At 42.7% G+C, this 24,268-nt stretch overlaps 4 protein-coding genes across 5 annotated transcripts in view; 3 read left to right on the top strand and 1 right to left on the bottom strand.

Moving 5' to 3' along the window:
- The first annotated feature begins 146 nt into the window (after window positions 1-146).
- LOC6605333 (mitochondrial import inner membrane translocase subunit Tim13) lies at window positions 147-608 on the top strand. The gene has a single exon (XM_002030133.2). The coding sequence runs from the start codon at window positions 251-253 to the stop codon at window positions 530-532; it is 282 nt and encodes a 93-aa protein (XP_002030169.1). The 5' UTR covers window positions 147-250; the 3' UTR covers window positions 533-608.
- A 1,815-nt stretch (window positions 609-2,423) lies between these two features.
- LOC6605331 (flocculation protein FLO11) lies at window positions 2,424-7,004 on the top strand. The gene is made up of 2 exons (XM_002030132.2): window positions 2,424-2,452; window positions 2,510-7,004. Exons 1-2 carry the CDS (start codon window positions 2,443-2,445, stop codon window positions 6,748-6,750), a joined length of 4,251 nt encoding a protein of 1,416 aa, XP_002030168.2. The 5' UTR covers window positions 2,424-2,442; the 3' UTR covers window positions 6,751-7,004.
- Window positions 7,005-8,055: 1,051 nt separating this feature from the next.
- Window positions 8,056-24,268, top strand: part of LOC6605329 — a 31,028-nt gene continuing 14,815 nt past the window's right edge. The window contains exons 1-2 of one of the 2 annotated variants that reach the window (XM_032718493.1): window positions 8,056-8,380; window positions 14,098-14,582. In XM_032718493.1, coding sequence (XP_032574384.1) covers window positions 14,312-14,582 — 271 coding nt within the window. In that variant the 5' untranslated portion in view covers window positions 8,056-8,380; window positions 14,098-14,311. Of the gene's footprint in view, window positions 8,381-8,426; window positions 8,635-14,097; window positions 14,583-24,268 lie in introns of those variants that run through there. The other variant, XM_032718491.1, reaches the window with a different exon arrangement.
- LOC6605330 (gustatory receptor 68a) lies at window positions 21,532-22,954 on the bottom strand. The gene has a single exon (XM_002030131.2). The coding sequence runs from the start codon at window positions 22,909-22,911 to the stop codon at window positions 21,727-21,729; it is 1,185 nt and encodes a 394-aa protein (XP_002030167.1). The 5' UTR covers window positions 22,912-22,954; the 3' UTR covers window positions 21,532-21,726.

Genomic DNA, 24,268 nt, shown 5'->3' with positions numbered 1-24,268 from the left:
GCAGTTTTGATTTTAAAGCGGGTTTGTAATTACCTAAAACTGTTGACTGTTGTTGATTCTCCTATTTACATTAACAAGCAAAAACGAATCGCAGAAGCATTATTTTTGTTGAAACATTTGTAATATTTGACAAAAAGAAAGCTGCGTTCCTTCTGTCCGAGTTTTCCCTGTTTGGACTTAAACAGGCTTAGCTCGTTCAAATTTTGGGATATTTTAAATTTAAATTGTTTAACGAGCAAGCCACCAAGAAATGGCGGCTGCCAACATGGAGAAGGGTGAGCTGATGAACCAGGTGAAACAACAGATCGCATTGGCCAATGCCCAGGAGATGCTCTCGAAGATGACGGAGAAGTGCTTCAAGAAGTGCATCCAGAAGCCGGGCAAATCACTGGACTCCACCGAGCAGCGATGCATTTCGCAGTGCATGGATCGCTTCATGGACGCCTGGAATCTGGTGTCGCGCACCTATGGCAATCGTCTGCAGCGGGAACAGTACAGGAGCATGGACTCGGTGGAGGAGATGAGCAGCTAGGACTAGCAGCTAGGTTGCACTCATCTTGCAATTAAAATCGAATTTATTTTGTTTGTGATCCAATCTTAACACAATTCCGAGTCGCTTTTAATCTACTGGCAGTCCAGCCCCTAACTGCACGCTTATCGCAGCTGAGGAGATATCATAGCTGGCTGATTATAGGGAATGCAATTGCAAGTGAAGACCCTGCCGGCGGTTGGGAGTGCTGTCTATGGATCTAAGCCGTTAGTTTCCAGCTTGATATGAGCTCTTTTCCTGATCGTTATCGTGTTTGGAATGGTCTCGTTAGCTAACGGATGAGCAAGTGCTCGGCTCACTGGCCCAAATGCAGTTTGCCCGGAGACGCCGGTTGCCCAAGCACTGAAATGTGTAGTTTCGAGACCACTCTAATCCATTGCAGCATTTTCCACAATATGCTAATTCATCTCGATTTTCTTGCCAATTCCATTGGGATTTTTTCTTACATTGCTGATTGGACATTTGCGATTTGACCAGGATTGTATCTAACAAATGCACGTTCACGTTATTTGAGGCCAATATAAGGCAGTTCAAAAACGGGTTATTACGGATTGTATTATTATTATGTCATACGAAAAAAACCAACATTACCTCAATCATGAGGTATCGCAGGTCTGAAACAACAAGCACAACTTCCTGATAGGCAAACCGATTTAAGGCCACTTAAATCAAAATTAACCTGACTGCATTAAATTTTGTTGGTGGGCCAAGTGGTAAACCTCGCCAAGAACCAAGCAGAAAATCCACTGATATCGCTGCTAGTCAACGTACGGACATTGAAAATTATGGCAAATTTAGTGGGTGCAGGTGACCCCGTGCATTGGCCAAAAAAAAATGATACGCTGCAGGTGATTTAAAAATTATTAAAAAAAAAAACCCAAAAAATCGAAAATAATAAAAATGCAAAAAAAGATAAAATGCGAATTCGTGGCCGAACTTATTGGCTCGAATACCAGAGGTAACAAAATCCGACACGGGACTTTTCCTCAACTAGGTACATTCGAAGCCACACAAGTTACGATAAGAGTGCGGGCCAAAACACTGCTATATGCTATATGGTGCGGAGTTCGGAGCTTGCCGCCCCGAGCTTTCTATCATTCTAAAAATAGTTACTACGCCCACCTGTCCCGCCCCTTCCCAAATGCCAACAACAGCAAGTGCCGCGGGGTTTTGAGTAATCATTGCAAGAATACGGGTACGATAAGTGCTGAGACGGCCCTCTTATCTGTACAACTAATCGGAAATGTTTGGCCCGCCGAGGGACGTTGGGTGGCGGTGGGTGTGGGCTGCCATCTATGTAGGTGCAGGCCGGGGGTTTCGCCCCAAAAGGGGCACACAGGGGGCACCCCATGTGGGTTGTGGCAGCCGTTACACTATCGTCCGCAGGCCTCCAACGGTCGACATTGGCGGCGGCCACGCAAGGTGAGCCGAGATAAAGGCTTGCTGACAGCCCCATTATGCGTCCAGATTAGGAGAACATTCAGAAGACAATATAATCGCTAATGATGATCTTAGAAAAAGTTGTTCTATGAAATTTCCTTACAAAGCTTTATAACATGATAGGTAGGAATTTGATAAAGAACTTAACAACTGTTTGCTTTAAGTATAAATATCAAATCCATATTTAACTAAAAATATTCTTGGAAACAAGAATTTTGTTTACGGTTTTTTGAGAGCTACGTATGTATTTGCGACTCCATTACGGAACATCTGTAGCAACCGAGAACCATTCTGTTTTTGTAAGTGTCTAATTTATTTAAAATACTTGTACCTAACATTTTACTTACACATACCACTTGAGATTGTTTTCTTGTTTTTTTCGGCGGAACTTTAAAGTATAAAAACGATGAAATTCTTCTACGCCGTTGCATTTTCTTCAATGTGCTTTTAAAATGCAAGTCGGTACGTTATTGTAGAATATAGAAGTCCCACGGATATTTAATCAGTATTATTTCGCAGTGAAAGTCCTATGGGCTTTTCTTTGGATCCTTCCCAAGGCCCTGGGAAAGGACTTCTGTGCGGGGCAATCGTTTGGATCCAGAGCAGTCGACTCCGCAGATCCCCAATCGTATTACCTCTGCCTTGGTTTCATTGGCCCTATAAAAAATACCTGCAAGAATGGATACTTGTTCGATGCTCAAACGCAGGGATGTGTGATTATGAACAATGCAACCCAATCAATTAAAAAATCAAATGATATTAAGAAGGAAGTTAACATCAAGCAAAATATCAGCGTGGATAGACCCGTTATATTCAACATTTTCGGAAACTTCAATTTCTTCGCCAGTCTGTGGGGCAATTCTCATGAGGCAACGCCTTCGCCCTTGAAACACAACCCAATTGCCCATTTCCAATTTATTAACAGTGCCGTTGGAGTTGAACCTTTGTCGCAGGATAATCTTGCTGAGAAGGATAAGAAGGATATTATATTCAGCTTTTTGGATTCATACCCAACTGAAGGTGCAACAGATAGTTCGACGCAGGAATCCTCCACACGAGTGCCGGAAGATGCTTCATCGACTGCATTTATACAAGAAAGTTCCACACAAGAAAGTCGCTCAAGCACAGAAGCATCCTTAGATGATATAATATGGAGCTCTGAAAGTATCGTGCCTACGGAATCATCAACACCCATTATTTCAAGTTCGGCGGAAGATAGTTGGTCAAGCTCGGAAAGTCCTGTGTCCACCGAACCATCTACAGGAGCGACAGATGATTCTTCGTCAACAGAACCTTTACCAAATAGTTCGACTCAGGAAAGTAGCTCAAGCACTGAAAGTTCTTTCTACACAGAATCATCTACAGATGCGACTGATGAATCTCCTTCAACAGAATCTCAACCAGATACTACGACCCAAGAAATTAGCTCAAGCACGGAAAGTCCTTTGCCTACTGAATCATCTACAGAAGCTACTGAGTCTTCTTCAACAGAATCTTCACAAGATAGTACGACCCAAGAAAGTAGCTCAAGCACTGAAGGTCCTTTGACTACTGAATCATCTACAGAACCTTCTAATGAGTCTTCCTCTACAGAATCTTCACAAGATAGTACGACCCAAGAAAGTAGCTCAAGCACTGAAGGTCCTTTGACTACTGAATCATCTACAGAACCTTCTAATGAGTCTTCCTCTACAGAATCTTCACAAGATAGTACGACCCAAGAAAGTAGCTCAAGCACTGAAGGTCCTTTGACTACTGAATCATCTACAGAACCTTCTAATGAGTCTTCCTCTACAGAATCTTCACAAGATAGTACGACCCAAGAAAGTAGCTCAAGCACTGAAGGTCCTTTGACTACTGAATCATCTACAGAACCTTCTAATGAGTCTTCCTCTACAGAATCTTCACAAGATAGTACGACCCAAGAAAGTAGCTCAAGCACTGAAGGTCCTTTGACTACTGAATCATCTACAGAACCTTCTAATGAGTCTTCCTCTACAGAATCTTCACAAGATAGTACGACCCAAGAAAGTAGCTCAAGCACTGAAGGTCCTTTGACTACTGAATCATCTACAGAACCTTCTAATGGGCCTTCCTCTACAGAATCTTCACAAGATAGTACGACCCAAGAAAGTAGCTCTAGCACTGAAGGTCCTTTGACTACTGAATCATCTACAGAACCTTCTAATGAGTCTTCCTCTACAGAATCTTCACAAGATAGTACGACCCAAGAAAGTAGCTCAAGCACTGAAGGTCCTTTGACTACTGAATCATCGACAGAACCTTCTAATGAGTCTTCCTCTACAGAATCTTCACAAGATAGTACGACCCAAGAAAGTAGCTCAAGCACTGAAGGTCCTTTGACTACTGAATCATCTACAGAACCTTCTAATGAGTCTTCCTCTACAGAATCTTCACAAGATAGTACGACCCAAGAAAGTAGCTCAAGCACTGAAGGTCCTTTGACTACTGAATCATCTACAGAACCTTCTAATGAGTCTTCCGCTACAGAATCTTCACAAGATAGTACGACCCAAGAAAGTAGCTCAAGCACTGAAGGTCCTTTGACTACTGAATCATCTACAGAACCTTCTAATGAGTCTTCCTCTACAGAATCTTCACAAGATAGTACGACCCAAGAAAGTAGCTCTAGCACTGAAGGTCCTTTGACTACTGAATCATCTACAGAACCTTCTAATGAGTCTTCCTCTACAGAATCTTCACAAGATAGTACGACTCATGAAAGTAGCTCAAGCACTGAAGGTCCTTTGACTACTGAATCATCTACAGAACCTTCTAATGAGTCTTCCTCTACAGAATCCTCACAAGATAGTACGACCCAAGAAAGTAGCTCAAGCACTGAAGGTCCTTTGACTACTGAATCATCTACAGAACCTTCTAATGAGTCTTCCTCTACAGAATCTTCACAAGATAGTACGACCCAAGAAAGTAGCTCAAGCACTGAAGGTCCTTTGACTACTGAATCATCTACAGAACCTTCTAATGAGTCTTCCTCTACAGAATCCTCACAAGATAGTACGACCCAAGAAAGTAGCTCAAGCACTGAAGGTCCTTTGACTACTGAATCATCTACAGAACCTTCTAATGAGTCTTCCTCTACAGAATCTTCACAAGATAGTACGACCCAAGAAAGTAGCTCTAGCACTGAAGGTCCTTTGACTACTGAATCATCTACAGAACCTTCTAATGAGCCTTCCTCTACAGAATCTTCACAAGATAGTACGACCCAAGAAAGTAGCTCTAGCACTGAAGGTCCTTTGACTACTGAATCATCTACAGAACCTTCTAATGAGTCTTCCTCTACAGAATCTTCACAAGATAGTACGACCCAAGAAAGTAGCTCAAGCACTGAAGGTCCTTTGACTACTGAATCATCTACAGAACCTTCTAATGAGTCTTCCTCTACAGAATCTTCACAAGATAGTACGACTCAAGAAAGTAGCTCAAGCACTGAATGTCCTTTGACTACTGAATCATCTACAGAACCTACTAATGGGTCTTCCTCTACAGAATCTTCACAAGATAGTACGACCCAAGAAAGTAGCTCTAGCACTGAAGGTCCTTTGTCTACCGAGTCATCTACAGAAGTCACAGAGGAGCCATCGCCAACAGAGCCTTTACCAAACAGTTCGACGCGAGAAACTCCATGTACCACCTATAATCCCTCTAGCTCTGAGCCTTCGCCAAGTACCCCAGGTTATGATGGCAACCCCGGAAACAGTGGATCTGAGAATGGAAACTCATCCACAAGTGGAGCTCCATGTACCACCGATAATCCCTCAAGCCCAGAATCTTCACCAAGTACCCCTACAAATGATGACGACTCCGGAAACAGTGGGTCTGAAAGCGGAATCACTTCCACTAGTGGAGCTCCGTATACGACCGATAATCCAGCAAGCCCAAAGCCCTCGCCAAGTGCCCCGGAAAATCCTGGAGATTCCGGAAACAGTTCATCGGAATCTCCGCCTGCAGGCACGACTCCATGTACGCCCAATCCACCAACAAAGAGTACCACAAGTTCGTATACCTCCCATCCGACTGCAAGATATACAACCGAGGGTAATAAATCTGGAACCTCAACTTTAAGACCCCCAACTGGAACGACCCCTGGTCATCAAGAAGAAAGAACTGACTGTAGCAAGATGCCGAATGGAGTCTTTCTGCGGGACTTACAGTCATGCAATAAATATTATGTATGTCTAAATGGTAAAGCAATTGCTGGCCACTGTCCCAGAAATCTGCACTTCGACATTAAGAGGAAAGTCTGCAATTTTCCCAGTCTAGTGGATTGCCCACTCGATGAGGCCCCAGAAAATGTAAAGCAAAAACCCTCGGACACAGAATCGCCTCCCGACTGTAAGTCCTTGCGAAATGGCGCCTATGTTAGGGATCCAAAGTCATGCAGCAGGTTTTATGTTTGTGCCAATGGACGGGCAATACCTCGACAGTGTCCCCAGGGTCTACACTTTGACATAAAATCCAACTTTTGTAACTACCCAATCTTGGTGCAGTGCTCCTTGGACGAATCTCAGGCTGATGCACACGGAGCATTACTGGCGGAGGGAGTCCCCGACTGCACCAAAGTGAAAGAGGATACACGATTTGGAGACGTCAAGCAGCATAACAAGTATTATGTTTGCTTGAAGGGTAAAGCGGTTTTGCATTACTGCAGTCCGGGAAATTGGTTCGACCTTCGCAGCCAGAAATGCATTGACCAGCGCCTGGCTAAGGTGACCTAAGCACTCGTTGCATATTAGAGGCAATATCCATAATCTAGGCTTAGAAATGTGGTGAAAGGGTTTTGAATATAAGTATATATATACAATGGGTTGATGGGTAAAATTACTTGCATTATACTATTTTAGAGTGGTTACTGAATCAGAAGTTACAAGCAGACTCTAATACGATCTAGCCAGTTGAAGTGTTCAATCAATTACTTTATCTGTCTGGGATATACAAAACGAATAAAGTACATGTTATATTTAATCTTAAATAACTCGCATCATTGTTTTTCAGTTGTAAGGAAAGAATTTTGTGTTTGGTATTACGTGGTAAATCAGGAATAGCCCGATGAAATGCGATTATCAAGTAAGCCGTCTGCCCATTATAATTCAGGCTGGCTATCTGGTGTGTTTTTGCGTGGCTAAGGCCAGACAGTCGCTAATTTCTTTGTGCTACGGAAGTGACTCCCGGCCACAAAGTTATCCCATTTAAATTTAATTACGAGATAAAACGCGTGCTTCTGCTGTCTCTGATGTTTCTGATGTTTCTGACGTAGGCGCTTAGGCTCGACTGCGTCGGAAAGTAGGGAGCGTTCCAGCTCCGGTTACCTTAAAGCCGTCTGCGCTCCGTCTTCGGGTGTAATTAAATTGTCCAGGAATCAGGGTGGAGGAACCTTCTGTGGGTGGCCGTGGCAGACTGACAGGCACTTTGCGTCACTGTCGTGCGGCGACAAATTACAGGACACGGCTCCTTTTGCGCGCCAACTCATCGATAGTAGAATTGGGGGTGGTGCGGCCTCGAAATCGATTTGATTCCAAGGCAAGTCCAGACAGCAGACGCACCAGTCTCATGTTACACTTGCCATCTGATAAGAGCCCACGACACCATCCACCCATTTTTCAGTGGCTTTTTAGCCAGAGCTGGAATTGTGGAATCCTGAGTAAGATGATCCACTTAGGGTAAAAACTATGCCAATGCTATTAGTGAAGTTATGATTGTATTTACGGGGTTATTTTATATATATATTTTAATTGCGAGTGAATGAAAATCAAAGGAATGTTAAAATAATCCCCGTTCTGGCTCCAAGTTTTAGTACCAAGTATGTAGTGTTGCTTAAATTAAATAAATATATGGCACTTAAAAAAACAACTTCTCCCTAATAGGGCGCCAAATTTGAGTACAGTGAACTGTGCCTAAGGGAGAGAGTGACAGAAAATAGGGGGAGTTTCGCAATGTGTGCTAAGAGAGCGCACCGCATGGGGTGGTTGATTTCAGGTGGCAGGTTTTTTCTACCACCAAAGGCGCCGGCTTCAGTTCGCCGTCAACTTCGCTCCGTTCCGGTTACCACGATGATTCGTTTGGAAAATATGTGCCTAGCCAGTGCGTTGAACATATAAACAAATACAAAGGAACTTTAAAATCGCATTCAATGCGCTGACTTCGCAGTGCTAATTACGCGAACAATAAACATTTCCAGTCGCCAAGTCAAAAATCCAGGCTGTCCACCCTTTTTTTGGAGTCTCAGTGGAGCTGCATTGCCGTCTCGCTCGCACACGGCTTGGCAATCGATAAGCCTAACAGCGGGGCTGTCCACTTGCTAACAGCTGTTAACTCTAGCTGTTAGCTTTCGGCGGCGAGTGCTTGAAGGTAAAAGTTTAGGGCGAGACGCCAAAATATTCGCTATTAAATACAAACGAGTCACAGTCGCAGTTGAAACGTTGAGTGAGGAGCTTTTCGTCGCGCTGTTCAACACCCGCAATTGTGTAAAATGTACTATCGAAAATGAAACTTATTATTCAATTTGTATGCTAAAAAGCTGATTTGCTAAATTGTCCGCTGGATATTTCTCACAAAAAGCAGTGAATAGTTCAATTGTGCATTTGAAGTGATTAACTGATTGAGTGAGTAGTTCTGTATGGTATGCGAAAATATCATGCGATTTAACAAAAGGCGACTGCCTAGAATTTTATGGAATTATCAATAAACAACGCAAGCCAAGTGCATAATAAACTCAGTTACAGTGTCGTAAAAATGCCAAAAAAGGACGAGTATTGCGGATGGGCACCGCTTTAAAAGGAGCAGAAAAGCGGGAACGGTAACGGTAACGGGAATAAGAACAGGATCGAGGGTTGCTGCTGCCGTATTCCCCGTCCTGTGTTGAGGTCATTTGCACTCATTTGTCGCGAGGCCCAAAAAGGGGGTGGTTTCTGGCTCGCCGGTTAATCTCATTCATCAGAGAGCCGCAAAACGGAGCCGTCAAGTTGAGTTTTACACATTTTACGCCCCCGACTGCGAGTACTACGAGCGAGTAGTATTCTTGTGCTCTCTTTGCGAGAGCCTGCCCCGTCTCTTTCTCTCGCTGCCTCTGTGAGCGCACAAGGACTTCTGTTAATGCTGTTGTCTCGCTCGCTCACCCGTTGCTGTGGTGTGGTCGATGGCGAAGGTCCTTCACGCATATCCCTGGCTTATATGCACATGTGTGCGTGTGCAGGAGTACATACTATAACAGCAGGCGAATGTGTGAAAGTAGTGCCATCGAACACACAAACATACAAACGTACACACACATACACTCGCACATGCCAGGGTCAGGTCAGGAAGTGTGGTAATGGAGGATTATTCTGTTGCTTGCCCCACAGCCCCCCTCCGTTTTGGATTTTCTAATTTATATTTTTTGTTCGACCAGGTCTTAGCCATGACTCCTCGACAGGTGATTTATTTCTGTCCGCACTCCATAAAGCCCAGTAGTTCTCACTGCAAAGCGTAATCCCTGCCGCAACTCGAGGGGCCCATACAAAAAACAGTCAGGATTCCCTAAATGGAACGGCAGTGGATAACAAATATATAATATTTGTATATGTATATATAATTAATTTGGTTTAAGTGCAGATATGTTTTTTTTATATTATAAATGCAAATGGATTATAAATGCAAATTTGGAATATCTTAAAGTAAAGATATTTTATCGGGCTGCCTTCCTCAAACTTCTTTGGTGATAAGGAAATTCCGGATAGTTTAATTTAAACAGCAGAGCGGAAGAACGCCACTGTGCTGTTGTGGTGGACACGCCACTCCAAGTGCCTGGACCAGCCAGGCGTATTAATCATTAGCCTGACCTCGACCCTTTGGAACCAGCCTCTGAATACCCCCATCGCCCCACCGATGGAGAAAATAAGTTGATGGGGCTGTCAGCTTATGTGCTGCGCTGGGCACAAATGAGAAAACTGCCAACGGCTAAACATAAAAATAAATAAATAAATTTGATTGCGATTGCGGTTTCTTGTCTGGTCTTGGTCGTGAATTTCGCCCTCGGGATGGTGCCCACCATTAATCTGTCGCTGGGATTTGGCCAAAAGGCAAATCGAGGGCTTTGATTTTTTCGTACTTCGGCTTCCGATTGCTCTTGTCATCATTGTGGCTGCTTTTTTGCGACTTGGGATTGTCTCAGCTGTCAGTCGTTAGGGTTTCTTGTCAACAACCTTCCTGTAAGCCATGTCCTAGGCTCCATCCTACCCACAGTCCGCCACATTCACGGTTTGTCATCGCAATCGCCATGGCAGCGCAATCTCATGATTTGGCACTTTCGCAGCTTAAGGAAATGGGCATCGTGAGTGGCAGAGTGAAGGGTTTTGTTATCACACCATAAAAGCTATTTGTGGCGTTCAAAATGGAAAAAGGTTTAAAATCTTCATTTTAATGTATACTTATTGATGAACGGATAATTTGGTTTTCTGGCTCTTTTTTTTTATTAAAATTCAGTCGGAATATCTTTAAATTGTAGCTTAGCAAACCGTTATAAACCCGCTTAATTTTCATGTGATGTTTAATTTAAGTGCAAGGAACCATTGTAAAATGATCCTGTAGACACATCATGGAAAACCCATAAAAGGACTAAATGCAGCAGAAAATGACTTCAAAAATACACGCAAGCATGTTCCGCACAAAAGAGCTAAGCGAAAGCGATGGCCAAAACAATGCGGCCATCTCCTTGCCGCTCCAAAAAAAAAGGACCGCCTCATGCCACAGAAATTACTCATACGCCGTGGAGCACGACTGCACTTACCCATAGTGACGTGTTTCTGTTCGAGCTGCTGTTATTGTTGTTGTTGTTGTTGCTGCTGTCGCTGTTGGCAGCTCGGTTCCGTTTTCAGCAGAGAAATAGACATGCCCCCTGCAGACGTGAGTCAGACGCGGACGGAGACTAACGGACACGGACGCGGATGCGGACGGACACGGACGGACACTGGAGGCCAGGGACGAGCGGACAGGCGAACAGAGGGTGAAAAGCGGTCGGCAAACATGCATGCACCAAGAAAAATGCATATAGAAGGGGAATGTTATAGATTTAAATAATTGTATTATAACAACTTTTTTTTAGCTATGAGCACAAAAGAACAAAGTGTTATCCTTTTATTAACCTTGTTAAGAAAGTTTGTGATTTTTTAAGTTTTTTTTTAGCTTTTTCAAATGAAATTGATACTTGGTAGTCTTTTCTCTTTGTGTATGCGGGTGAAGAAAAATACGAAATCCGTTCGCATTTGATGGCGGGTGTTGGCGAAGTGTTGCCAACATAAAACACTTCGCCGCCATAACGTAATTTCTTTTGTTTATAACGTCCTGCAGTTAATACATTTGCATTGTGTGTGTGTGTGTTGCCGAGGTGTCAACGAATGCTCCCCGCGCGATTTCAGCCCTAGGACAACACAACAAAGGGTATACCCTCGAAACAGCCCCTTTCGACCATTGTTGCCAACGCTCTTACCGCCCCCACTGCCAATGTTTTCCTACGTCGTATTTACTGAAAGCCAAAGTGAGCGTTTTTTCTGTGCTTTTACCGCACTGTCCAAAATGGTTCAGGTGTGGAGCAAGCACGATTTAATGTCAAGCAATGTGCACAAATATTTATAAAGTCGCTGAACGAAGTTAGTAACGAACTTAGTAAAATGAAGCGTGCAACACTTATTTTAAACAGTGTTCAAAGTGTGCTTTGGGTTAAATATTAATTTGATTCATAGAACGATTAAGTAAAAAATTATATCTACAAATTGCAATACTAATGGTGCCAGTTCGAGGCTCTACTTCGAAGGCTACTATCTGAAAGAATTCAATCTCAATAAAAGTTAATGACAAATCGCCATTAACAATGACTTGTTGTGTGGCCAAAAATAATAATAATGGAACGCGAACGCCAACTTCGGCCTAGAAAACCTTCCATTCATATTATCATTACTTCCAAATCCTTTTGTTTAGGCCATTCTAGAAAGGCTCCATAGAATATGGTAAATAGTAGGACGCATCAAAATCAAACAAAAGATTGTACATATATCCAGAAAGTAGAAAAATAAAAATCCCCACGAATGTGGGCTCCAAAGCGATTTGACGATGAAACCCCACAGGGCCATTAATTGTATGTCGCCTAATTTTTCTTCACAGTTACGTTGTGTTGGCCATTTTGGCCATAGTTTCAGCTGTTGTTACTGTTATTGTTCCTGCTGGAACTGTTGGCCATGTTTCCAGGGAGCCGGAGCCCGGCAAAGCTGCTTTTGTTGCGTTTCAGCCTTCTTTGTGTTGAATTCCTAGTGCTGGTAATTTATGCGGCTTCACTCACCCTCCCACATTTTTCACCATTTCCACATTTTCCACCATTTCCACTGTGCAACAAGGGAGCGGTGGAAAAAACTCCATTCGGCCAAGTCAAAATTATTCGCTTTGATTTGTATTTTCCGATTTCCGAATTGGTAAATTAGAGGCCAATCAAAGCGTAAACTTTTATTTCGCTTCGCACGAAAATTGGTCGTCGCTAACTGGCAAAATGTATCCTCTAATGTCCTTTCGAAAGCGATTTTCTCAACTGCCCAGAAAATTGGTTGCCATGGCGGCCAGGACAATAACACAAATAAAAAAAAAATGAAGGAAAAAAGGAAAATAGCAGCCATGGAAATACATGTGCCTGTATTTTGTATACACCTCCTTTTATGTGCGCACTTGTGTGCAAGTGTGAATATTAGGTCACTCACTTGTGTGTGTGTGTGTTTTTCCTGAAAAGCGAATCGCTGTAGCTGGATTTCCTCGCTTGGGTATTTTATTAATTGTAGTTTTCCTTGCCCAACATTTTGTTGCTTGTCTTCGATTGTTTGCTGTTTCGTGAAAAGTTTGGATACACATCGTGCTTTAATCACTGAAAGTTTTGCAAAGTACTTTTTGTTTCGCTTAGTTTAATATGTTTTCTTTAACATTCTGGCTGTTTTCAAATATAATTACAGCTTATATGCTGAATTTGACAATATTTTAGGTGCACATAAAAAATATGTTCCCTGTAAATTTCTAGAGAAATTTTGTACTAGAGTATTTCGATTCTTTACTCTGAAATTAAACTATTCCCATGTCTGTTGCTCTTGTCTAACACAAAATCGAGATGTGCTTGGGCATTGGAATTTATAGAACTTAAATTCTTCATGGGACAAAGCCACCCGTGGGGAGATGCCAGGCACAGAAAAAAGTGGCTCACAAAGGAGGACAAAGTGAAAAGCTATAATCAGATTTAATTAAACACGAAATTGGAGCGTTGGCTGGATGTCAGGCACGCCAGAATGTGTGTGACACGGTCACTGGCCAAGTCCTCCGATTTGAGTGCGGCTCCCAGTTTCATTCCACTATGAAACTATAAGAGTTTGTGTGGAGTCCATGGATGTGTCCCAGTGTTGCATTTTCTTTTTTTGCAGGCTGCCTCTGATTTCTCATTATTATTTCGCTTTATGTGGAGCAGCTGGCGACGATTTCTAAGTGTGATAAACTTGCCAGCGAAGCCCCATGGCGTTTTGCCGTTTTCCATTCCCCAGCGGATAAGGAACAAAGTGGAGTAGCTGGGCAGTACTTGGGAATCAACGCCAGCTCCTTATTACATTTTAACACCGCACACACGTCCTTTATTTTTATTTTTTTTTGTGCGTGTGGTTGGCATTTGCATGGGGCGACAATGTATTCATGGCCTGTGCTGCCATGATAAACCCATCCACACTGCGTATGCGTAATATTTCACTTTACATGCACTTTTTAGTGCGAGCCACTGCTTCTGAACTCCCAGTGATTTATGAGATGTCTTAACGCTTCCAAATATTGACCCAATCCAGTGGGCATTGCGATGGGGGATTAAGATGAAGGGGGGAATATAGTTTTTATATATTTGGCAGCATATTTCTTCGTCTTTTTTAAATGAAAGTGTCAAAGCAGTTGAAAATTAATTTCCCCGACCATTATCCAATATCATCCGTTGGCCGCAAGCTGTTGCCAATTGCTTTGGCAATTTTGTCAGACACCAAATAGCACATTTTTTTTCTTACCAAATGCAATTTTTTTGTTTGCAGAGTGAAATTGGAACGCTGGCCGAAACCCGTTAATCTCCGATGAGACGACACATTCGGGGGAAGGAAAATTCATAAATGAAAGCTTCTAATTGCCCGAGAATGACAAACGCGAAAAGAAATCATCGCGAGCGAACAAAAGCGAAGCCAACTTTTTAGGCAGCCCGACGGCAGCAGTAGCGAAAGCCACGAAAATTGAGCCACCAAAGCTTCGGCGATGCTGTTGATGCCCACATCCTGTGGACCGGGTCCACCCACCGACCACGGCCCCATGTCCTTGCCCAATTCCTACCCCTCCTGCCCCAAACGCGCCCGCATCCCCACGCGAGCGGCAGATGATGATGAACCGGTCCGGCGGTCAGGCACCCTAACCCAAAGGCAAAGTTCGGGGTCGGGCATTCCCCAATGGCTGCTAATCCTCATAGGACTCCTCGCCATTCTCGCCCAGACACCAGGCAGCCAGGTGGCCGCCGAGAAGAGTAAACACTGTGAGTACACCCTTTTCAAATATTTATGAGACAATAGATTTATGGTTTCTTAATTGCGAAGCTAATTTGAAAAATATGCCCGGGATATTTGATACTCCAAAAATTGAGCTTTGAAAATTACTCCATTATATAATTTTTCTACATTTCTACATTTTTCTGTCTAACTTGTTAAATTGTTCAGCTTGTACTATTTCTCAAGCTCTCATATATTAATATCCTTAACAAGTCCCAAGTGTTTTCCATGTAATCTTTTTTTGCTTATCACCAATACGTGCTATTCAAATACAAAAAGATATATGTATATATCCTGGCATTGGCATTTCGAAACTTTATGCGAGCAAATGTACAAAAAGAACATTATCCACCGTCCATAAACTTTGCTCGTCTTGTACAATGAAATCTGTGAACAGCTTAGTTTTATGTTTTTTGTGCGATTTCCTTTGCTCGACAATAAAAATTTGTTTGAGCAAATGTAATAAAAGTGCATTTAAATGTTGCTGAACAGAAGAAAAAATCCGAAAAGAAATGTAAATCCTCGAACTATAAACATATAAAAACCACGCACTCACGCAAATGTATATAAATTCATATATGTGGGTGGGTGCGATAACATTGTGTGGTAATTCATTCACTTTCCGCATATATTGTTTATGTGGCAAATAAACAGAAAATAAATACACATTTTTACGATGCAATGTCAACGTGAAACACTGAAGTATTTACATGTGTACAAAAGCACGTGCGAAGACATATATACATACATATTTGGGCCAATCGTTTTTATGTGCATCTTGAATTGGATAAAGAATTTTAGCATGGTAAGAATGGACTTACAACTAAATTAGAAATTGAGAAATTACACAGATGGAGATAGCTACTACTAAGATTTAAAACGAACACAAGTTGCTTGCGCCATTAGCTATTTTGTTTTCATCAAACATAATAAACTTAAAGTTATAAAATATTGTCCGTCTCATCAGGAAAGTAATTTGTGCCTAACAAGCCTGGCTACGGAAATAGTCCGATTATGGAGCGGTGTATATATGGTTTCCCCGATACGGCTAAACAGAGAATGGTGACCGCGATTGCCGACCCATGAAATGGAATTACTCGGGCGCAGCGACTCCATGCGCCCACGTACCCGTGCCAGTTTGCGTTGCGGCGACGAACGTTGTTGGCGCAAATTATTTCCGTATTTTAGCATTAAATCATAATTAAAATTTGAAGTAAAACAGCTTACATGCCAGCAATTGGGGGCGCCGCCTCCATCTTTTTGCGCCACGCGGAGTCGCAGTCGCAGTTGCTTGCAAAAGTTTGCCAGTCGAGGGCGCTGAAAAAGTTCGTTGCATACTTATTTGGGCCCGTTTCCGGTTTGCTGCTGACGCGGCTGCTGCCACTTGCACAGCATTTCCCGCACTTTCCTCCACGCGATTGCAACGCAGCCTAATTGCAGCCTCCGCTGAAAAAAATATAGGGTGACAAGTGTCGATGCTAACTAGCATTTGCATGTCTGCACATTCAACAAACTCTAGTAAAAAACATCGTAAAATTTGCAATAGATTGCATTAGGTATTCGTATTTACTTCAACAGCTAGAAAGATTATTTTATTTAAAAAAAAAAGTTAAGAAAGGTATGCAACCTAAGATATTTTATTTAATCACCTGTTTAGTTGCCCCATCAAACTTTTGCACCGCGTGTCACTGTGCAACGCTACGAGTTCGTTTTTCCTGCTCATTTCCGGGCGACGCTTAGCTGCACTCGCTGTTGCTTCAGTTCCTGCTCCACGTCCTGCTCCTTGTTTTGCTCTCGATCCTGCGCCTGCTGCTCCTTATTTGCTGTGGTCACACACCCCGACTCCAAGTGAAACTCAAACGCAGACACAAACGCGAACCGCAAGTGCCGCCTCCCTTGGCATCCCTTCGGTGTCCCCAGCAGACTTGTGGCCCACGTGGCGTGTACTTAATTTCCCATGCTCATCGCCGTTAACTTTTTTACCGGCCACACACTTACTGCCTGATTCCCTTGCTCCCCCCTCCCCCTGCTGGCTGCCAACTCCTTTTACCCCCTACTTACTACGCTGTCGAGCAGCAGCATTGAAGACTTTTCAACTCGTTCAACAAAATTTTGCACAAAAGTTTCATAATTAATTTCATGTTAAGTGGCAATGCGAGTGGTGGGCGTGGTTATGCCCAGCCAGCCCATATTTCCATTTAGCCCCATTCTACTACTGCTGGATTTTACCATCTTTCCATCCTGGCCCAAAAAAAAAAAAAATAGAGTATCCTGCTCTGGTGTCTTTAATTTGAATTGTCATTTCCTTTCTTCGGCTCTCGAAGCAGCCACTTTGGTGTCGTCTGCCAGGCATCCGGTTGGTGGCCACGCCCAGCTACTCCCACATCCTTCAGCCGCCCCCTTATCACCCTTATCCCCCATTTCCACCCCTTTCCCCCCAACTCACCCAATTCACCACTGAATGCGGTCGCACGTTCAATTTGATTAGCGTAACTTATAATGAGTTGCACGGGCAGGATAGTCAGTCGGGGACAAACTTGTTTGGCTCTCACTCAAATTCCATTCTGGCAAAACACTTGCAAACGCTTACTTTCGCAAGTAAATGTGTACTCAGGCATATAGATATTTGTCTACACACATACACATATAGATAAATGTGTATAAAGGCTGCTTTTTTTGGGGGGTTTTCACAGGCATTTGCAAGTGGTTTGCATAATTACTTTGTGTGAGCTCTTCATGGTGTATCTACCAAAAACTTTGCAACTGTCAACGAACCGGAACTCTGGCCTCCATTTGCAATTATGTGCGTAATATTTGCACGTAATTATATCACCATACATGTATGTATGTATGTAGTTACAAGTATATCACTTTTGATAATTGGATTGCTCTCAATTTAGTCAAATTGGGCATGCGTTCATTGATCGGGCTTGATGAGTATGAAAAACATAGTGTTCTGCTATTTAATACATTTTGTTAGCACACTAATTAAATTCATTTACTAATTGGTTAGCTAACCTAAACTCAGCTCATTTCTACAAACATTGAAAATGTTGCTAAATAATAGCATGGTTTATAAAACAAAACAAAAAGTTTTTACTAAAAGAATTTTCTTTTTTTTAATGTAAAAATTGTTTTGAGTTTCCATTGAAAATGGCTAAAATGCGTACATATTTTGACAAGGGATACTGTCATGCGTTTTTGTTCATCATTCCAATCCCTCATCATTTCTCGCATCCAATTGTGCGATTCTTGCCATAATGCGAACATTATACAATTTTGAAAATATGTCACGTTGCCCGTGATCCAATCCCAGATCCACAAAATGTTCCCCCGAATCCAACTCAAACAGTAGCTGATGGCCAACTGCCAATAAATTTGTGAGAAAAACAACTGTCGACGGCGAGCAGGACGAAGAAGTGGCATAAAACTTTTGCTCTTTGTGTGGCATAAATATGAATGAACGGATTTGGACTGGAGGCTTGGGAGCAGGAGCTTCCTAATGGGAGTGGCAATAGGAATGCGACCAACTGGTCCACTGCGGCAAGAACGCTCCAACCCGTCGCCTACATACAAATATTCCAAAATGAGTTTCGACCGAGAAGGAGGAGTCCAATGCGGTCTTCCCACGTCAGCGCTTGGATTCACAAAGGCAAAAGGGCTAAGGAATAAGGGTGGGGGTGAGGGGATAAACGGGGCAAGGAGCAAGGACTTTCCATGGGCAATAAATTTTAATTTTCCCCAAATCCTTGCGCATACGAAATGAGATTTGTAACAAGCCGCAGCAATCATCTGGCGGCGCTTTCCTTTCACTGTCTAAAAAACTTCCCTAAGTGAGGAAATGATTGTCTGGCAGATCTTGATTAATTGTGAGTGGCATTATTTGACTTGCACGCCCCAAAATGCTTAACCCCTTTTATGCCAGATTTAAAATCTAAGGACTTACTTTAATGTAAAAGCTAGTAACTTAAAGTGCTGTACTATTGATGTTCAAGAACTTACTTTAGATTTGAATATGGCATTATTATGTGCCACCTTTGACCAGCTCCACCACTAATAATAATAATAAATCTTGGCCGAGTCGCGATGATTCAGCTGCTCAGCGATCCTTGGAGAAATGGGACAGGTCACAGTCAAATGCGCAGATAAATGTTTATGGAAGATAAATTGCAGCCAGCGGATAGAAATCAGGCAACGCATAATAAATTCCATTTGTTGTAGTTCGCAACTGGGAGCGAAATTTTCGAATTTCGAAGTTTGCGAGGGAGCGATGCCAAATCGAGTATTGATGCGTTGGCATCCCGCGGCATGGTGTCATTGCCAAAAAGGCCCCTCCCGATTCCATTTTCCAATTGGAGCATTGAAGCATTGGAGCACTGGAGCATTTTAGCACCGAAGCCCCAAACAGCGAACAATGAATTCGTTCGCTGCGAATTGGTTTTGTGAAATTGTCCACGAACGTGGGCGGATCATTTATCAATATTTCCGCTCTGCTGCTGGAATCGGTAGTAGGTAATCGCTTATTATGCGAAATCGGTCGATAAATGCAATACATATATGTACGACTCTACATGTACATATGTGCCAGTCAGTGAGTGCGGACCCGTGTTCCACTTGCTCCAACCAAAACGATTTCCAAATTTAATTTATGTATTACCACAGAAAAAAAAGGGGTAGCGCAATACACATTCTGTCAATTGCGGGAATTGGGTTTGACAAATTGAATTTGGGGAATTGGCAAACTTTTGACCCATTTTTAATTGGCTTTAAAAGGCTTACTTTTTGTCAAGCAATCAGTATTTATTTGCGTGTTTCATGTTGGTGCAAATAAACTCTAAATGATTTTAAAGTGATAAATGTTTGTTGCGGGCTATAAACTAGTGTGGTATAAAGAAAAATATATTTTTTCTGAGGAATTTATTATAGAAAAAAATGGTATAAGCTTGAGCAAATTTTCCATCGCAATAGCTTACAAGATTTTATTTGCAGAAAATCTGATCAGTCAGTTTCGCCTTCTAATTTGAAAACCTTAAAGCTCCACCCACAATCCTTGTGTGCTGCATTGATGGATTCCGAAACCTGGCGGAGCGAAGATGGAGGGAAAGTGTTTGAAACGGGCCACAAAGGGGCATAAAATGAGTTGAACATTCCGGGCATTGTGCCTTCAGTTAAGCACATGAATCCCTTTTGTAATCAAATGCACAGAAACATGTATTCTATTCAAGCAAAAAGACTCTACGAGTCCCAAACCCCTTTTGTGTCGTCATCATCATGGGCATTGTATCGGTGGGGTATTCTCGGCCAGGGATATATATATATATATATATGTGCGTGTGTGTGTATATACATAACTGTGTCCTGTGTCCTGTATCCTTAGCCAAGTTAGTGTGCGCGTGATCCACTTAGGCGTTGCACGGCGAATCCAGGCGCCGCCCGAAAAAAACAAAGCTGCGAAATTATCTTCCGCAGCCAAGATTCCGGTGGGCGGTGGGCGTGGCCGGTGGCTGAAGGAAAAATATTACAAGAAGCGCCTAGACAATAGCACCGAACTAAGTAAACAACAATAATAAAAAACAAGAAAAAAATGAAATGAAATAGAATAAAATAAAAAAAAAAATAATAGAGAAAAGACGCAGCACCAACAATGGCGTAATAAACTAACGGTAGGGCTAAGCTCGCTGGGAAAACTATGCAAAAACTTTTCGCTTTGTTTCGCAGCGGCAGCAGCAGCAGCAAAAATGGAATTAATAAGAGGAAAAATGATTTTCGAAAAATTTATATGTATATGTACATAGGCCAGTTAAGACCAGCCAAAGTCCGGCCCACAAGGGCAGTGCGAAATTTAATTAAGAATTTGCGAGAGGGCTAAAATAAACAAACAAAAGGGCCGCCGGCGTTTTGCACCGTACATCCAACCGGATATCCGGTGGGGCTCATCTAGGCTTACCTTCTCGTTCCGGAAATGATCTGCTCCGCGGTAGATTGAGCAGCCCTTCGATGGCTGCATGACAAGTTGATAGCTCCTTGACAAGTTCTTAATGAAAAGTTGAAAAGCGCGCATAATTAAACTCAAAGTTTACTCAATCAGAAAAAAACTTAAGCAATCCGGGGAAAAAATGGGCAAAAATTTACGATTGACTGCAAGGATAGTTTTATTTAAAGAAATGGATTCTTTTTATAGAAAATAAATGTTCCTTATAAAATTTAAATTTTATATTCAAAATATTAGCTTATATCTTACTAAATTTAAAAAATATTTATGTATTAAGTTTTGATATCAAAAGTAGATCATTGAAATCATTATATAAGCAGAAAGTTTTAGTTTGCAACTGCATCTTTGAAGTAGCAAAACTAAATGTTTAACTAGAGTCATTTGGCAGAACTTTTCAGTTTTACCATCGATTTTAATAAAATTTCACTTCAAAAGTCAGAGCTATCGGAGCTGAACTGTGCCGCAGGACAAAAGAAAGAAAAAAAAGAAGAAGGTGAAATATAAATTCCGAAACTTTTGACTATTCAAACATTTTGACAAGAGACAATTCGCTTGATTATTGCAATGGGAATGGAAGGAAAAGGACGACCGACAGGCAGACGACTTGGGTGAATCTTATCGTCTGGCCCATTTGGGGCATGTCCCTTTCGCCAGCTCGTGTTGGTGGATGGTCCGCCCCCATCGGTTGCTCCATAGTTCCTTCATTAGTTTGGCACTTCATCTTGGCTGCACGCTCGAGTGCCTCTGGTCTGAGGTTGCCACATTCTGAGAAGTGACAAAAGTTTAATGATGCGTTTAAGTTGCACGTGGCATGCCCCTTGGCAACCACCGCGTGCCCACGATTTGATGAGCTGTACGCATTGCAATGTTTGTTTCCCCACCGAGAGCAGGAGCATTGGAAATATTGCAGCTGTCAGCTTGAAATTGATTTCCATCACGAGCTATCCCGACAAATTATGGTGTTGGTAATGGGGCACTTCACATGGGGTATTGGTATCCATAGCACAGAGACCCAATTTTTTAACTTCCATGTGGGCAGAAACATGTTGTGAATTTTTTAATTAAAATACATGAACCAAATATTTTAAGATACATTTAAATTAATTAAAATTAAAACAATGTTATAGCTAAACTTGCTCTTATACCTGACTAATCTCTTCCTGACTAATGTCTTCCACCTTGGAGTCCTCCAACTGCTGGAACTGAATGAGAATCACCAGATAGGTCGTAACAGCCGAGAAGATCTTGAAGAGAGTTGAGTTGTCAATGGAGAAGAATCCGTAGGCGGTGAACTGAAGATCCTGTTTGATGCTCTTCGCTAGGAACTTGTCGATGAGGTTCTGGAACTGCTTGCTCTTGCCGTAAATTCTCGCCAGGATCTGTGCCGTGCCATTCACCTCGGATGCCAGGCCGTCACATGCGCTGCAAATCACAATCATTGTGATGGTTTCAGCCAAAACCCAGATACACGATAGTCCTATGGTATCAGCCACTTCTATTTTGGAACTGAATGAGCCGGCTGTCAATGTTGCAAAGGCCAAATAACTCTGATTTGTGACCGTGTAGAAGGAGAAGCCAAAGTAGAACAGCAACGAAACTCCGGCCACGCAGTTAATATTCTCGGAGATGTAGCGGAATTTGCAAAGGACCTCTATAAGCGTGCTCAACTCACGCCAGTTTTCCATGTGGCCACAATCCTGAAGATTAAACGCATCCAGTTTTTGGTTAAGAAATCCAATTCTCTGTGCCAAATTTATCATGAGCGTCCTCAGATATAAGGCCAGCAGAGTGGAGTACAGCAGCTGGAGGAAGTAGATCAGGAGTAGGATGATTTGCCTTTTGGCGCCAATGCCACTTCGATAGTGAATATAGTAGAAGGCCACAGCGAGGACACCTGCTGCTGCAGAGGTGACCAGAATGGCCAGATTGCGACAACTGTAGGTTTCCCGGAATCCATTGGCCAGCAGATACTCATCGATTTTGGCAATATCGTGAAGTGTGCGAAAGTGTTTGGATGCATTCTGCACACTCGATAATACCACCATTGTATAGCTGATGATGCACAAAAGCGTCTCGATGGTCCTGTTGATCTCCTCAGTATCACCCTGGGCACTGGCCACCAATCTGTACTCCTTGGAGGCGAAGAGCACATCTTCGCCGAATGTCAGTGAACCGATCAGTATAATCAGGGCCACCAACCGTCCGTACCAGCGACCCAATCCTCCCAAGCGAAAGCCATCCTCGACGTCTCCGCTATAGAATGGTAGTATAGCAAAGATCTGCGAGGGCTTGGATATAGGCCAAATGTCCTGGTAGATCTTCATATCGATGTGGTGTGCTTTGTGGCAGTAACTGAAATGAAACAATTTGGTGGCTCCAGTCATTAACTGAGTAGCAGGCTTACTCTATTAGTACATTTAATTAGCTGTCATTAACAGCAAATAGACGTAATAATATGATGCTATTAATATTTACAAGTAAAATTTCGTATTTAAGTATTATTTTCTTGAACTTTCACTGGCTGAAAAATCATCATTATCGTATTAACTTGGTCAGTGTCCAATTTATTTGATCAAAATCATGACTGATGAGTGGGCTAAGTAGTTCCCGTGGTGTCAATACAATCATTGGGTAATTGCGAGCTAATGCGACCTGTCATAATTGCCGACTGACATAAATATCCGCGAAACTTAAAAGCTCTGTCCAATGCGCCACGTAAATAGCCCAATTACTTTGACAAACCGCCGGCGGCGTACGCAGCTCAATGGGCCACGTGAATGGTTTGACGGACACGGACACGGATACGGACACGGGCATTCCGGGGAGCCCAAGGGAAACGGCAGGATGCAGGGAAACTGAATGGTGATTATGCTCATTATGCAAACGCCTTCGACGGCGGATGAGCTGGATGGACGAAGTCGGCCAGGCGAAAGGCATTTACTTCAATTATTTCATTAAAGCAGCAACAGCAGCTACAAAAGACCAGAGGCGTCATCTGGGAATCCTTGTGGCGCAGGCCATCGCCGGTGCCTCCAAGATGCCATCGAATTTTGGTGGCGCTAATGGAGCGTGTGAGTCCGGCAGCAGATGTCGATGCCAGCAGCTATAGCTTAGTCAACTGGATGGAGCGTAGGTTGTGCTACAATGCACTGGAAACAATTTCCAAGTGACCAAATTGTTTAATAGACCCATGCTCAAACTGGAAATTTAGCTGAAAATAAAAGGGATTTATATTTTAAAATTGAAGCCCATCCTTTTAAACTTGTATTCCATGTAATGAATCTCTTCTTTTTTTTATTTGATTTCATACCCATTTTTTAGAGCCACAGTGTATAGTTGTGGGGGCAATGACTTTACACGAACGTCGACGAGGGTCACTCGAGGGCCAGAAAAATTCAACATAGGAGCACAGGAAATTCATTGTTTAACCTTTGTTGCTTAAATTGCTCAAATTCCTGCCATTAGTTTGACAAACGAGCCAGCGAAATTATTTTGTTGCAGCCAAGTTGCCGGGCACATCCGGAGTAAAAGAGGCGGCGGCCTGGTGGGCGGGTATGATCGAAAACCGAACAGATTTCGGGCTAAAGTTTTTGCCACAACTCTGCATCGAGCAGAGCAGCAAAACCAACTTTGACCCCCGAAAACCATTACTACCATTACTACCATCTCCACCATGCAAAC

Source organism: Drosophila sechellia, chromosome 3L, assembly GCF_004382195.2.
Source record: "Drosophila sechellia strain sech25 chromosome 3L, ASM438219v1, whole genome shotgun sequence".
Classification (NCBI taxonomy): domain Eukaryota; kingdom Metazoa; phylum Arthropoda; class Insecta; order Diptera; family Drosophilidae; genus Drosophila; species Drosophila sechellia.
This window is presented reverse-complemented; position numbering and strand designations above follow the sequence as displayed.

Excerpts from the sequence above, each read along its gene's own strand:
- LOC6605333 (XM_002030133.2), top strand. The coding sequence starts at position 251 with ATGGCGGCTGCCAACATGGAGAAGGGTGAGCTGATGAACCAGGTGAAA.
- LOC6605330 (XM_002030131.2), bottom strand. The coding sequence starts at position 22,911 with ATGAAGATCTACCAGGACATTTGGCCTATATCCAAGCCCTCGCAGATC.